General features: G+C 48.6%; 1 protein-coding gene and 1 non-coding gene across 8 annotated transcripts in view; both read left to right on the plus strand.

The window, feature by feature from the left end:
* Nucleotides 1–2,806: 2,806 nt before the first annotated feature.
* NRP2 (neuropilin 2) overlaps nt 2,807–16,158 on the plus strand; it is a 120,209-nt gene continuing 106,857 nt past the window's right edge. For 6 of the 7 annotated variants that reach the window (XM_005202752.4, XM_005202753.4, XM_005202755.3 and 3 more), the window contains exon 1: nt 2,807–3,758. In XM_005202752.4, the coding sequence (XP_005202809.1) occupies nt 3,686–3,758 (73 nt within the window). In that variant the 5' untranslated portion in view covers nt 2,807–3,685. The remainder of the gene's footprint in view (nt 3,759–16,158) is intronic. The other variant, NM_001193237.1, reaches the window with a different exon arrangement.
* Nucleotides 14,708–14,871, plus strand: LOC112443614 (U1 spliceosomal RNA). Its single transcript, XR_003032019.1, has one exon. It is a non-coding gene; the product is annotated as a U1 spliceosomal RNA (small nuclear RNA).

The raw sequence follows: 16,158 nt of genomic DNA on the forward strand, positions 1-16,158 counted from the left end.
CTCAGGGATCTAATGCCTGATGATCTGAGGTGGAGCTGATGTCATAATAATAGCAATAGTGTACAATAAAGGTAATGCACTTGAATCATCCTGGAACCAACCCCTCTCAGTCCATGGAAAAACTGTCTTCCATGAAACCAGTCCCTGGTGCCAAAAAAGTTGGAGACTGATGCTCTATGGGACTCAAAAGAGTTAAAGATGTGGACTCACAAAATAATGAAAAGTATGGTGGCTGGCTCACCCCTGCACTTCTGGTTGAAACCCAACCAATTGCAGCCAAACCCCTGAGATTCCAGTCCAGACAAAAACTGGGGCTGGCAGGTCTGAGCCAGTCCTGGTCTGGAGAATTTCCCTAAAGATTGGATTTCAGAAGGCACTGGTAAGATTTGTTTTTTTGTTCCCAAGAGTCCTAGGAAGTCCTGAATCAAAGCAATTCTGAGTCCTCCCTGAGTCCATGGGCTCTTGTTCACAGTGGACTGGTGAGATCTGGTCTTATCCTGAATCTCCCGTGGTCTGATAAAGGGCTGTGGGCTCCTGGAAGTCTCATAAAAGCTCCACCAGAAGAGCTACTGCAGGTACTGTTACAATTATTTATTGAGTGCTGCCCCCTAGAGGATTAAAAATGGCCTGGCTGCGCTGGGAGTCCCCAGGGCTCTGAACCAAAGACTCACCCTCTACCCAGCTGAAGGAAGTCAAGACTGGACTCAAGTGGACTGATTAGAAGTCTTGGAACACTCTTTCTGAGGACTCCCAGAAAGTGAGTTAGCTCCTTCTTAATGATACCTCTGTAAAATTAAAATCCATGACTGGAAATCAAGTCCAGGAACAGAACACTGAAACTGACCCTTCTCCCTGCCATACCAGACCCTCAAAACAGCCTCATGGGGACCTTCAGCCCTGAGACTCTAAGAGCAGAAGTCCAGAATTTCATTCTTACAGTTTCCCAATGGGCTTCAGTGTACTTTTACTTTCTGTCTCCCCTTCACCTGAACTCTGGCTATAATGTTCTCAGAAACAGAATTCTTCCCTGTTGAGCACTTGCTAGGTTGGTTGGTAGGGGGACATGATTCTAAATGACTCTCTTTATTGGGCCTCTGTCACTGTAGATAATGTCCCTAAGTTAGTAACTTGGCAATGACAGAAACTGAGATCTCAAATTGAGGTTCAAACTCCAGACTGCCTCTTTACTCCATTAAACACTGGGGGAGCAGTGGTCTTTCTTTACAATTGACATTTAAACAGGAAAAAATAGTAAATTTGGAGTTTTCAATAATATGGATGTGCTCTCAAGGCCAGGAAGAAAGGAGGGAAAGAAGGAAGGGGAGAGAAAGAAAAAAAAAAAATGAAAGGAATGAGAGGTAGTCTTTGGGCCAGTCTGGGGATATGCACTTTGGAAGAACTCACCAGGCCTTGGTTAAATGCCCCTTCAAGCCAGGCGTCTAAGATTAACAGTGTGATATGCAGCCTGTGGATTTACACAGCACGGTAAAGTCCTTGCACGGCTTGGCGCAACTATTTGCAAATGACTTCTGATTCAATTTTGTTTTGGTTATCTCAGTGTAAATAACAGTTAAGTGGGAGTTACAGATTTTTCAGACACTAAAAGTGATAAACAAAGCTAATGGCAAGTCCAGATAAGGAGGAAAACCACCCAGAAGAATCCACCAGCACAGGCAAAGAAATAAATGGAATAGTCAGATGTGTGTGTGTTTCTTGTCACCAAAACTTTATTTTTCTTAATCTGCAGAGTGGCAGAAAAGGTATACGCAGAGTGTTTAGACTGTTTCTGTTAGAGTCTTTATGATACTGTAGTAATAGGTGCCTAGTGAAGCAAGACAGTTTGGAACCCACAAAGACATCCTTCGAAACAAAAATACAAGTGTTTTCCCAACTGCTAGCTCGAGGCTCCCTCTAAACAGTTTTCACGCCTCCATTTAAAAAATAGTTGGCATAATGCTGTTTTCTTTCTCTCGGCGGTGTGACCACATTACCACGGGGAAATGTGAAGAGAAGGTTTCTGTAGTATTTTGAGAAGTCTTCCTACCTGGACATTTTTGGAGGGTTGGCGGAATCCAATTTAATTTTCCTGAAAAATTGTTTTGAAGAACGTCTATCCTCTTCTGATAGTTACAAGTTAGGGACGCAGGAAAAACTAAATCCTCACGCAGAGAGGAGAGGAGTGTGTTTGGGACAAAACAAAGGATCTGAGTAGTAAACGCAAGGAGTGTTTGGGGTTTTATTCAGCCAGGGCTGAACGTGTGTGTCGCCGCCACGCACTGCTGCCGGTGCGAACGCATGGCTGAGCTGCTGCCGGGTTCCCTGCTCCAAACACCGAACGCCACCCAACTCCTCTTGTAACGCCATTGCGCGTGGCATTGTGCTGGGCTCTACGTGTGTGGCACCGGAGTCGGGGAATCGGGGGAGGGGGGACAAGAATTTCCTCCGTTTCCCGCGGAGTCTCCCTCGGACGGGGGCCAAGCGGCCAAGGGCAGCGCGCCCGGGAGGTGCCTGGGGGCGCTCCTTCTGCAGGGCATTACGCACGGGCGGCCTGGCGAAACCCTGCCCCGGAGGTGCCAGGGTGGGCGGGAGGTGCTGGGTGGGAGATGGGTGGCTTGAGGGGGGAGCTGCCTTAACTTTGATCCGGCCGCTGCCGGGGGAAAACCGCCGCCGCCCCTCCCAAGCTGGGTGCCGCGGCACTCGCCTCTGCGCCGCGCGTCTCCGCGGCTGCCTCTTTAATCAGGAACACAGAAGGGGCGGGCCCTGAGCCGGCGCGTAATCGGATAGCTCTGCCGCGGCTCTGACATCCACATGCTGCTCGGCCTGAAAAGGCAGCGGGGGGAGCCGGAGGGGAAGCAAAGAACGCGAGCTAGGCACCAGCCCGCAGCCCGCCCCCAGCACATCCTCAGACGCGCAGACACTCTGCCGGGCGCTGGGTGAGGTGGAGGTGAGGGCGGGCGCGGGCGAACTCGGAGAGGGGCTCGCTCACTCCCAAGCGATCCCAGCCGCCGCCGCCGCCGCCGCACCACCAGCAGCCACAGCAGCCGCAGCCGCAGCAGCAGCAGCTTCCTTCCTCAGACTCCCCTCGCGAGGCTGGCCAAGCGGGTGTAGCCGTTAGGGGAGGCTCCCGCTAGGGGAACCCGGCGAGGGCAAGAGCTTGGGCGGCCGCCTTGCGCTCGGGCCGTCCGGCGGTCTGTGCCTCCGCCCGCGTGCGGGTCCCCAGTGCCGAGGGATGTATGTCAGTGTACGCCTCTGAGATCACACAGCTGCCTGGGGGCCGTGTGATGCCCAAGGCAAGTCTTGGCTTGTATTTTTATTCTTTTATTATTATTTTTTGTTTTTACGCTTGGCTAACGGGAAATACTCGGGATGTTGTAGGATAAAGGAAATGATACTTTGAGGAACTGGAGAGGACATAGATGCGTTTTGTTTTTAAGAGAGGAAATCCATCCTCTCTTCCCGGCTTGCTCCCTCTTTGCTGATTTCAAGAGCTACCCTCCTCCTGGTGAGGTGGGGACCCAGCAAGAAGAAAGGTGACGACAGGCCGCCAGGACTCAGAAGGGAAACACTGACCGGTAGGAACCTTTGCAGAGGACACTAAGGAAGAACACAAGGGAGCGAAAAACACAAAGACTTACCATTAAACAACAAATCTATAAAAACAGCTCTGGAGAAAACCTTCTCCAAAATGGATATGTTTCCTCTCACCTGGATTTTCCTAGCTCTCTACTTTTCAGGACATGAAGTGAGAGGCCAAGCAGGTAAGCCCCCCGAAAGTTTTTTTTTTTTTTTTCATTTCAGCATGCCTTTACCTTTAAAAACAACTGCTAACGCAGGGGGCCACACGCAATGGCAAGAGAAGGAGGATCGCTCAATACTGAATAATTTAGAGAGAGATCCCAGTCGGCCCTCCCTATACCACCACTGCTGCGAAAACCCAACTTTTCTTTCCTGCTAGGAGTATGTGACTGTGTGTGTGTTTTGAAACATAGACAGAATTTGGCGGTGTTCAGATGTCACATATGGACTGAATCAAAGGTTTAAAAATACTACAAAGCCTTTGCATTACAGTTTTGGGGAATTTTTTTCCCCTGTCTTGAAGCAGAACACATCTCCCATGAGTTTCTTCAACCTAGCCAGCGAAATATAAATCATTTGCATTCCCTCCACTTAGCTACATTGAGCAATGTTAACTGAAGGGCTTGGGAAATACAAGAATCTAGTTTGGGTTTTCCAATGCTGTGGCTTCTTTGCAGAATGTGTGGATGAGCCTCCGAATCATTGGGCTCAGGCTGATGGAGCAAGTTGTCTCATGGCTCGGTTCCGGGCTGGGCGCTGCTGCCAAAGGAGGCGGTTGGTCATCCAGTTCTCTTTCCTGCCTCCGTATATTTTCTGGGGGAAGTAAATCGTATGTTCTTTTTAAAACTAGTACTAGATAGAACAAACTGCGTGGCCCTCAAAGGTCTCTCACTCTTGTGAAGTGGTTAGAAACTTTTGGGTAGAATTTGTTCTCAACCACTGCCAAAAAGGGTGTGTGGACAGACTGCAGAGATAAGCACTGCAAGGCCCAGAATGGTCTGGAGCAAGCATTTGGGGGGTGGGGGGAGTGGAGGCTGGCCAGGGGCACTGCTCTTTCTGAGAAGGGCTCTCTGGTTCCAGAAAATCTAGTGGGGCACGTTCTTGCTTCCCCACACCACTCTCTCAGGGCTGAGCCTCTCTCCCCTCTGACAAGAGTCTTTGGAATCTGACAAAACTCTTAAAAGCTGCTACAGGTGACTGAGAGTGGGGAAAGCATCCCTGGAGGAAATGGAGAAAAGAGAGAGGAGAAAAACGCTTCCTGGAGTGCCCTTACCCGGAGGCACGTCTAAGGCTGCCACCGCAGCGGTAGCATGAACCCCTGACAGCCTCCCGGGTCCTCCCCATGACAGCGGGTTAGCGGATCCTGCGGGAGCCGGGGACTCTGATTCTCACTCCCCAACACAGGCACGCGCCCCACTTGAAGCTTGGGTGTTTATTTGAGGGAAAGAAAGATACGTGAACGCCCTTACTCTCCAGACACACACGTTTGCTGCTTTTTTCTCTGCCATAAATGGTCTTCAGAGCAGCTGCAAATCGTATCAAAGAGATGGGTGCAGGTCCCACTTGGGGAAATTTCCTGTGGCTTCCAGTTCCCTGTTCTCTTAATTCTAAGTTCCCAGCTTGAGGCGAAATTAAATTACCTCCCACAGACCTGAAAGCGGCATAAATTATGGATGTTTGTGTGATTCGCTGTGTGTGTGTGTCCGCGTGCGCGCGCGGCGAGGATGCCCACAGTACATTATGTATTCAGGCACGGACTCCGGTAGGCCCGGGTGCGCGAGTGCGCGCACACTGGCGTACACATCGGCACGCGCGCGCACACACACACACACACACAACTTCAGGTTCTGTGTGCTGTGCGGAGTGGGAGGGGTGGTAAAGACTCAGGGGCCATCTCGTACCCCAGATGTTCTCACATCTGTCCCCGAGCGCTGCGCGGAGTGTGTACGTGTATGCGCGACACCCGCTCAAACCCACTCAGGCTCTGCCACCTGCCTCCCGCGCTCTCCGCAGAGCCCCCTCCCACCCCAGCCCCGGGCCGCGCTGCGTCACTTCTAGAGAAGCCCAGAGGCGGGAGCGCGGGCCGGTCACCCTCTCTGAGACCTCAGGCAGCCTCGGACCCAGGGTGGGACGTCCCTATGGGACGCGGAGCTGGGACCCGCCCGGGGTGGATATTCTCCAGTCCCTGGAAAAGGCGATCGCGAACCGCGGGCTGCTAGGGCTTTTGGTCGGAATAACCGACTGGCACCGGGGGAGCTGGCAGCGAGTAGCAAAGGGCGAGGCCGAGCTAGACCTCTGACTCACCCGGTGCGCGCCGGCCGAGAGGGGGCCGGGGCCGGGCCCAGCCTGCAGCGACGGTTGAAACCCACTCCGACGAGTTGGGGTGGGGTTGGGGGGAGGGCGGAAGGAGCAAGCGAGGGAGCAATTGAGCAAATAACCTCGTGGCCACGGCGCGTGGCCTCTTGCAGTGGTTGGCGGCTGGGAGCTGAGTGGGCGTCGCACACTAGGCTGCCCCAGTACTTGCCTCGCCGGCCGCCTTGCCGGATCACAGCGCCGCCGCCCTCCTACCCACGCTCAGGGATTTGGGGGACGCTCCGAAGGCCCTGCGGGGAGCGCCCCCTCCTGCACTCCACTCTGCGCTGCAGTTCCCGCGCCGCCCCAAGAGAGCCGGCTCAGAGGGGTTGGGGGCCGGAGCGCTGGCCGAGCTGGTGGAGGAAAGCCGGGGTGGGATTCGGACCTGAGGTTGGAGGCAGAAGGGAGGCAGCTTGAGCCGCGGGAATGCGCGCAACTTCAGTAGCGCTGCGCGCCGGGCGCCCGCCAGTGCGCGCGAACAGGTGAAGAGCACGCGGCGTGTGGGCATTCCACGTGGTGGGGACGTGGTGGCCCCCCAGCCGGCCCTCCCCACCCCCACCCCGCGCTGTCTCTAACGCCGCATCGATTTGTTTGGGCTACGCAAGAGAAACAGAGCTGAGAGATCCATAAACATTCTATTAGGCAAAAATATTCCCAGAGAAAGCAAAACCGAAGCTCCAGCCCGGTTAAGTGGGCCGCCTCCAACTCCTCTAGCTTTGTCCCCTCCTCCTCCACACTAAGGACACCCCCAGGGAGAAGCCTGCGGCATTTCCTCAGCACTGCCCATTGCCAGAAAGTTAAGTCTCCGCTGCGGTCTTCGGCCTGGGAGAATCCTCTGCAGTCGCCGGCTAGTTCCGCCTCCCCTCCGCCGCCGCCTCGCTCTTTGCTTTTCCACTGGAGAAAAAGAAATAGTCACGGCCAAGGCTCCATTTTCACTGATTGATTTCTTTTTAATATCAACAGAAGTTAATGGAGGCGAGGCGAGCTGTGATTAACCGGCTGCCGCCGCCCTTCGCCTGGGGCTAGCGCACAGCCGTTTTCCGCACCAGGTCCCGCCCGGGCGCCCAGCGAGGGTGGGGGGCATCCACGGAGCTAAGGTCCCGGCGGCTTGGTGGGGGCCATCTGTCGAGCTGAGGTTCAGGGCTGCCGGGGTCGGGGCTGGTGGAAGGAACCGTGCGCCCCTCCGGGAACCATGGGGTTATGGGGATGGTGATCAGCTTTCCCAGCCAAGCTTAGGGGATCCAGCTCCACCTTGTCACCGCTTCTGCGGCTCCGGCTGAATTTCTCTGGAAAGGGAAGGAGATCGGCGCTCGGGTTGATTGGCCGGTGCTCACCGCTCGCCTCCCTCCCACCATCTGCCCTCCTTTCGGTTTCAGACAGCGAGGAGAGCCCCCTGGCGCTGACCATTCACGGTCAGCGCTTGGCCACGAAACTCCCCTTTGCTAGACTTAATCTCGTGGTCTGCGGGGAACTGGGTTTTGCTCAGGAAATCATCAGGCCCTGACAATGGGTTCCTTCAGATGATGGTAACTCCCAGCCCTGACGTTTCCCAGCCTTGGGGTCTCACCTCCTGGGGCCAAAAGAACCCGGACCCTGTAACCATCAACCCCGCCAAGCCCCACCCCCACCCCCGCCTCCTACCCCTACCAGCCCCTTGCCTGGAGAGCTTTGATCTGTGGTCTAGTTTTAACACCATTGCCGTGGTCCCTGGCAGAAGCGGTCAATTCAGCCTTCTGTCTGGACAGGATGATCAGATAAGAGGTGTAAATTGACTGTGGGAGACAGGTCTGGGTTCAGACAAATCCTGAAAGAGGCAACCACGCACGGTCTAGGCTCGGGAGGAGAGGAGTTTGAAGAGGGTTTTCGTTTTTGTTTTCTTCTGTCTCCCTACATTGCCCGATGGCTGCGGGTAGGCATAAACATTTGCAAGTAGAACTATAAACTCCTGGATTTGGCACAGACGGCCTGCTCTAGACTTTTAGGGACTGGTCTCTTGCTGGCTTTCAGTGAGTACCAAATCCACTTCACCCCATAAACAGCCACTGGAGGTAGTGAAGTTAGTGCTAGTTGCCAGCAGAGCACACAGTGCAAAACACTGGAAAGAAAACGCTCCCCACGAGGGTTCCAGGGCAAGCCCCTTCTTGTCCAGGTTGTGCCCAGTACAATTATTTGTGACTGCCCAGGCAGCCCCGCAACTCTGGACTCTTATATCACGCTGAGGAGACCTCAGATTAAGCCACAGAGCACCCAGTTGGCAAAATGAAATGTTGGAAGGCTGCAGTGACTAGAACCCTGGGCTATCAAGGCAGGACTCCTGCTGTCTACCAAATGGCTCGCATCTCCTACTGGATAGATCACGTTCTGCACCTGAAAGGCCAGTTCCTGCCTTCACAGTGCAGAGGAGACTGGGGGTTCAAGTGCCAATTCATAAGCAATGAGGCATGAAAGCGAATAACACCTGGGGAGAGGCCCGTGGGGGGTCAGTTGGGAGAGACACTAGGGGCTGCATGGTTCTGGGGATCCTGTGTGGTGGTTGTCATTTCCCTCGATGCTTATTAAAGCAGTCAAGAGAATGAGCTGTCTTTGGGTGACCCAAGTGTTGAGACACTCTTCTGAGCTGACAGAAGTCAGAGGCAGGTTCACTGGTAAAGAGTTTTCAGAATATATTCCCCAAAAGTCCTGTTGGGAGAGACTTTAGGAAAGTAGAGACAAGACTTTCTTTTTGTCAAAAATGGAGCAGAAATATAATACCTTTTTAATGTCTTGCACTGACGAGAAATGACTTGAAAAGTGATGTCTGGGCAGTGGTTTGTAGTATCATTAACATATTTGAGGTATTTTATCATCTGACCATCACTTGCCACTGGATAATCTTTGAGACACGCTCCTTGTGTGTCATACTTGTGTTTGATCCCTGAAAGTTTTTGTATGATTCCTTCCAAGTAAGGCATTAACTTTTTTTTTTTTTTAATTAACTCATTCCTGGAAGATATTGTGAACATTTGTCCTGGAGAACCTACAGCCTTTTCCAAAGCTTTAGCTGCCTCTATGAGAAATGGCTGAAGGGCTTTATGGGCTCATTACCTAATAGGAATCAGTAGAGTTGGATTCCAGGACACAGTGGCCTTGTAGTGTGGCTGGCCCTCCAGGAGAAAGCATCTTCTAAAGGTTTAGGAAGCTGTCAAGTTTAGATAAGGCTGAGCTCCGATCCTATGGGACCTTGGTTGTATTAATAAGGAGAAATTAATTTTTAACCACTGGGAACATTGCCAAATTATGTGACCTTTGGCAGACCAGCTGTGCTGTAAAAATAAATCCCCCATCTCTGAAAATGCTGCTCCTCTCCAGTAGAACAATAACAACCGTGGCATTTAGGATGGAGAAGACTAGGGTTGAGGAGACAGGAGAGAAATGGAAACTGCTAGCAAAAAAAAAAAAAACCCTCTGATATTGTGACACATACTTTCAGACTTGAGTGATCTACTCACACCCCCGCCACACCCTCCCCCCAAACACACACCCTGGTTTCCAGGAAGCAGGAAAGAGGGCCAGGATGACAAGGAACAGAGTGCCTGTGTGTTGGGAGTGAAGAAGGTGTTAAGTGCCTCCAGCCCACTCACACCCCAGCCTCAAACACATCTCTCATTGTTCACACACAGATTTCTGGCACTGGGAGAGAAAAAGGAGTTTTCAAACAGGCAAAACATTTGTCTGTCTCTAAATGCTATTGAATAAGTTTGTCACTGAGAGGTTCAGGGAGACCTTCATTGGACTTCCTAGCTTCTGAAGCATTAGAGCCAGACCTCCTGTCAGTCACCTGATGGCTCAGTGATCCTGAATCCCTAATTTCTCTCTACCTCAGTGTCTCTATCTGTAAGTGTGTTTGATCCTAATAGCTGACTGATTTCTAGGATGTTGGGCTATTTCAGATTACATAGAGTACTGTTGAGTACATATTAAGCTGCCTGTTCGGAAGTCATTTACTCTTCAAAACAGCTTCAATGGGGTTAATAGCATCTAGTGACCACAGAAAGATAGAAAGCACACTAACACCCTTGAGGTAAGTTTATGTTACTTTTATGAGTTTGTCTTTTTTTAAAAAATCAGTAAATGATTACTCATTCCCAGCTCTTACCCCACTAGACCTTTGTCTGGTTTTATAAGCATCAGATTAATCTCTCGGCACCCTGTTCTTCAGAGGTGCATGTTCTCTGCTGGATTCTCATCTTAGATTTACATCAGTTCTTTACACTTTTTTTTTCCGCCTTGGTTTTCCACTTTCAGAGTTCTCGCCTCTACTGATTTTTTACATCTCTCTCCTTTCCTTTCCTCCTCTTCCATCCTTCATCCCTGAAAGTGTGCTCAGCAGGAACCGCCGCATGGAAGGGGCTCCCCAAATGTGTAATAACTTCTACTCTGGCAGTAAGGCCCCTCAGCAGCTGAACTCAAAAAAAGTCATCGTAAAGACAAAATAGCTTTTACCCAGCAAGACTCTTAATAATCCCATTTCCCTCTGGGTCTTCATAAAAGAGTCATGATCTAATCCAGGAAAAAAAAAAGGGGTGGGGGGAGGGGGCTGGGAATAACAAAAGGAAAGCATGCCTTGGATGGGGCTGCTGGCCAGTCTAATGCACGCAGCCAGTGAAACCCTGTTCACCGCCTCTCAAGATCCTGTGATAGCCAGGGATCTGGGTTCTGGCCAGTCTTTCAGTGAAGAAGATAAAGGGAATTGCAAATGACTGGACCAAGCAGCAAAAATAATTTATTTTGATAAAGGGGAAAAATAAAACAGATGTGCCTAAAAGGCATATTGGGGGCCAGGGGAAGAGAGCTGATGGGGGAGGATGGGTAGAAAGGAGTGAACTGAAACCCAGCAAGAGTTTAGGGATAAAGTAGGACTTTGAAGCTTCTTGGTGCTACTGAAAATAAATATCTAGAACTTGCCCTTGGGAGGATGGGGGGATGGAATGAGGGGGTAAGAAAGCCCTCAGATAAAATTAATTTTACCATTATTAGATTTAAAGTGAAATGTCCTTTGAAGTTCGTCATCATTATCTGAGGTTACTGTGTCCTATGAGTTCAACTAGCTCTACCTTGATCTATGACTAGGTATTATTATCCCAGACAAGTCCTCTAAACTTCTGGTTCACCAATAAAAAATATTTGCATTTAATAGCAGCTCTGAGTTGGGAAGGAAGGGTGGAGGCTGGACACGCAGAATACTTTGTGATAAGGCTTTCTTAGAATTTGTGATACCTACTGATACTTTGGGTATTACCCTGCTGAGTCAGTGTGCATGGGTGCTCAGTTGTGTCTGACTCTCTACGACCCCATGGACTGTAGCCAGCCAGACTCCTCTGTCCATGGGATTTTCTAGGCAGGAATGCTGGATTGAGTTTCCTCCTCCAAGGAATCTTCCTGACCCAGGGACTGAACCCACATCTCCTGCATTGGCAAGTGGATTCTTTACCACTGAACCACCTGATGTTACCTAGTCAATTATTAACTCATTAATTCATCAAGCCTCATTGAGTGTGATCTTTGGCAAAGACTCTGGGTTTGATGCCGTAAGGTTTGCCAAAGATGAGCAGGTGGTCCGGCAGCATGGATAAGGTTCTTTCACACTTTAGAAGATGCTAAAGAGCTTCAGCCTCAGAAGTTGGAAGAGGTTACTCCTGGGAGATCAGGGAGGGTGGAGGTGGCGTGTGAGCCTGTATTAATAGTTTAGATGGGTTTAGAGCTGGGAAAGACATAGCAGGGGAAGGGCAAAAGGGAGCAGAGAAGAAACACTGGGAAACACTGAGTGTTTGGGGAACACTCAGAAATGGCCATTTAGACAGTGTGGAAGCAAATAGTTGCAAATAAGTTTGGAAATAATAGCTTGGGCCAAATACAAGGTCCAAATTGCTAGGCCAAGGGGTTTGGATTTCATTTACTAACCAATGGGGAGCCATGAATGTTTCAACAGAAGCCTTCTGTTAATCAAAATAAATGAAAACAATTATATTACCTTTTGGAGAGACCCTAAAATTATTCTTCTTCTATTTCCTTCCCCAAATGTCTGTTGAAATGGTCAGGAATTGTAATCCCAGATCTCTCATCAATGGCATCAAAATTGCATTTGCAATGAGGGCTGGGAAAGAGTGGACATAAATATCAACTAATGATATTATATTGGCTGCCCTATTGGAATTGCATTTGTTTATGATATAAGATGACAAATAACAAGGTTACCACAGGTGGCATGATTCGAGGTCAGGGGAGGTAATCGCATCAAACTTACATTTTAATGATTAAATGAAGGTTCATTTTTAGCATCCAGATTGAGGAGAGACGTTCCAAAGGCCCTGTTTCCAGACCAATTTCCAGTTCTGTCCTTGGTGAATTCATCAGAGGTGTTTTAGAAGAGGAATTTTGCCTCATTCCTCACTCCTTTTTCCATGCTCAAGTGCTGCCTTCCTTTCCCTCTCTCCCATTCCCTCCTTCCTGCCCTCCCAGACAGTTCTTTTATTCAGATTTTGAACTTTCTCATTGCAAAAGTTCACAGGAATTTTCATTTGCTGTGCCTTCAGGAGTGGATCACTCACTGCCACCCAGCCCCATAAATTGAATAGATTGCATCCCTTCCCAGTTGCCTTAGGAAGTGGTCAAACAGCCACATTCCTGGGCTGATGGATTGGCTCATTTCTTCCCAGCTTAAGCCAAGATACAGATTTTTATGAGACTGTCTTGTGACAGGCTGAAGTCGCTTTGAATAAAACAAAATCCAGGCTCAGCCCACAGAGATCACTTTAAAAGAAGCTTATTCAAGGTTAGTGAGCAAAATGTGGTTCAAACCCTGAGCACAGGACTTAGAAGACCTGTGTGAGAGATTGGAAAAAACTCCTCCTCTGTTTTCTTTTCATGCATCTTTGTTGAGAAGCTCACACACGGAACTGTGTATGCCTTATATTTATAAATATACAGCCACAGACTCAGTTAAGAAAAGAAGCTCGCGTCAGTAGAGCTAATGTGATTGAAAGAGACATTTAAACTCTCCATAATGCAAGACAGATGCATTCACTGAAGAATCCTAGAGTTTTGTTTCAGGCTTACCAAGCAGATGAAATAAAATCAACACCTTGCAGAAATACCTAGTTGTCTAGGAGGGTAGAGAATCTTTTTAATTAGAGGTTCATCTGCAGGTTATAGGATTTTCCCCTTCCATAGTTTTACAGGCTATGAAATTTAGAACTGGAACTGACCTGTAGCACCACTCCCGTCATTATAGATGGGAAAATAAAGGCTCAGAGTGGTTTACTAACTACCCAAGATCACACAGCTTTCCAGTGGCGAGATCACTCTTGCATACAAGGCTCCTGACTAGTTAACAAAGTGACGGCCTTCTCTCTTTTGAAGTCATAGAAATGGCTTCTTCTTTTCTTTCCTACTAATAAATAAAAACAATGCTATGGTCATAGGATGAGACTGTGCTATGAATGTATTATTTGGGGATGAAATGAGACTGTTTTCCTCCATCAAGTGCCCTCAGGTATATATGTAGTGTCTTCTAATCCTTGTACTTGTTCTCTTTTCTGTGGCATTTGAAAGTAACAAGGGAACTGAGATCTAATGGGTTTCAAACCCAGTTCCAGGAAGCCCTGAAGTCCTTATAGAGAAGCTCCATCAGAAAGGCAGGGAGGGGCTTCAAGGCAGCATAACGCACTGATTCTGTTACCCTCTGTGCCCACACCCACGAAGAGCTTCACTTTTAGTGGCTTTGCACTTTGGAGTTCTGGGTCCAGTTTTGATCAAGGGAAAAACAAACACTTCCAAAAAGAACTTTGAAAACGACACACTTAATTCCGGCCACTTGCAGAATTACAGTTTAGGAAACTGATTCACAGGAAGGTTACCGGGAGTTAAGAATCCAGGCGCTTGCATCCCCTCTTTGGCTAACATCAGCCCCGCCCCCTCCTGGTAGGCTGGTCCCCTTACCCCAGGCCCGCCTTTGACAACAACCTGATGCCCCAGTCCCATATCCAGCCAGCCTAAGCTCCCCGTTTTTGATAAGGACTTTTACCTTCAGTTCAGTTACACCGAGTGATCTGATTGTGCAGAACAGCCCGAGGTTTGTAGCTGGTATCACCTGGCCATTGTGAAGTAAACCACCATAATCCGATTATTTTCAAGTTCTGGCCATACAGTGTTTCTTTAAAAACAACTCCAGCTGAATTTCCTTAGGAGGCAGACCAGATTTTTTTTAAAGATCTGCTCCTCCTTTTTAATAAATACTTCCTAAAAATTGTATTACCAAGGAACCAGTGCTTTGTCTTAAATTGGGTCCTATAGGAGGGTGAGTTCCTTCTGAAACTGCCAGAGCGCCTTAGAATTGTAAGTGGACAGGTCCAGAGTCCCTTTACCTGATCCAGGAACAGGTACCCCTAGGCAGCATCAGATGGTACTTGGCTCACCAGCAAACAAGTCTCTTCAGTCATGTCTGACTCTTTGCGACCCTGTGGACTGGAGGAGCCTGCCAGGAGCCTCTGTCCATGGAATTCTCCAGATAAGAATACTGGAGTGGGTTGCCATGCTCTCCTCCAGGGGATCTTCCCAACCCAGGAATCGAACCCCTCATCTCTTATGTCTCCTGCATTGACAGGTGGGTTTTTTACCACTAGTGCCACCTGGCAAGCCTCAAACAAAAGCACATGAGAAAAACCAACAAAAGAAGAAACAGAAAGATACGAAGGTCAGAAATAATCTGACCTTTTATATGTCAAATTAAAACACCTAAGTAATACTTACCTGGCAGGGGAGATACCATGATCACGAAGGTGGTTTTCCCAGGGCGAGGCTTATCCATTGCACTCCGGATGTGCTGACCCCTGCGATTTCCCCAAATGTGGGAAACTCGACTGCATAATTTGTGGTAGTGGGGGACTGCGTTCGCGCTTTCCCCTAAAAAAAAAAAAAAAAAAAACACCTAAGTATTCGTTATGGGGGTAAATCAGACCTTTGTGACTTTAGAACTTAGCAGTCCCTTGATTTTAATCATGTCTAGAGGTGTCACTTGAATCCTTTCATCCATGGTCCAAAGACCTCTGAGGTCTTTATCTGACCTGACCTCGCCCATCCCTTAGACTTCCCTCTCAGATGTAGGAGAAAACCTGCTCTGAACTGTCCAGGCTTGGGTTCGCCTGCTTCTCTTTGGGCATGAATTTGCCCCAGGTGTAAGGTATTCACCAAATACAGAAAGAAGTCACTTGTCAACTTGCCAGACAGGCTCAGTAGCTAAAATTCAATGGGGTCAACCTCAGCCTCTATATGTGGAGATTGGCCTAAAGGCGTTTGCCCTTGAGTTCAACTCCCTCTTGGCTGGGCTGGACTCCTCTGAAACACATAGAGAACATTTATGCTGTTCCTTTTGGCACGTGACACAGACCTCCTGAGCCCTGGGTGGTACAGCTCTTCAGAAGAAAGTACATGCTCTTTCTCTTGGAGGCATGTTTGTATTTCAGACAGACCCTTCTGAAATACAGAAGGGTATTTCAGTATTTCAGAAGGGTCCCCAAACCTGGAAATGAAAGATCAGTTATCAAGAGGAGGTGGAGAAGGATTAAGTGTGTTTTCTTTACAGTTTTTACTGATGATAGATTTCAAGAATTCAGATCTCTCCAAGAAAAATAGAGATGGAGATTCTAGTATTTATCTTGGTGGATATATGGCTGTGCAAATGATGTGTGATATTTTATGAGAGGGTGTGAATGTGTGTATAGGACTGAAGTGTGAATTTCTAATAATTATGTGTCCCGGATGTGTGTTCAATATCTGTGTGTGTGTGTGTGTGTTTCTGAGTGTGCGTGCCATCCAAACAAGATTGTGAGTTTATAAATGTTTGGATATTGAAAAGGTTAACTCCATGCAAGCAAAGCAGATGTTTTAATGAGTTCTTAAATATTTTAATAAGTGCCTTGGTTTTTCTTCAGATAAAGAAAGAACAGGAGAAAAGAAATGAGTTACTCCTATTTCCTCAGGTTAAGTGAGTTTTAACAGCAGAAAATGTAGACTGTCCTCTATGAGATATATATAGCTTAATTTTTTTTTTTAAGTGGGAAATGATTACTCCTGATGTGGGTGAGAAACAAAACCTTCTTATGAAGAAGTTTCCTGTCTTTATTGCTGATTATGTGTGCCTGTCTTAGTACTAAAAGCTTAAACTTGGGAGGCAGGGAGTTGAGGAAGAAAAAT

This window comes from Bos taurus, chromosome 2 (genome assembly GCF_002263795.3).
Source record: "Bos taurus isolate L1 Dominette 01449 registration number 42190680 breed Hereford chromosome 2, ARS-UCD2.0, whole genome shotgun sequence".
Lineage (NCBI taxonomy): Eukaryota > Metazoa > Chordata > Mammalia > Artiodactyla > Bovidae > Bos > Bos taurus.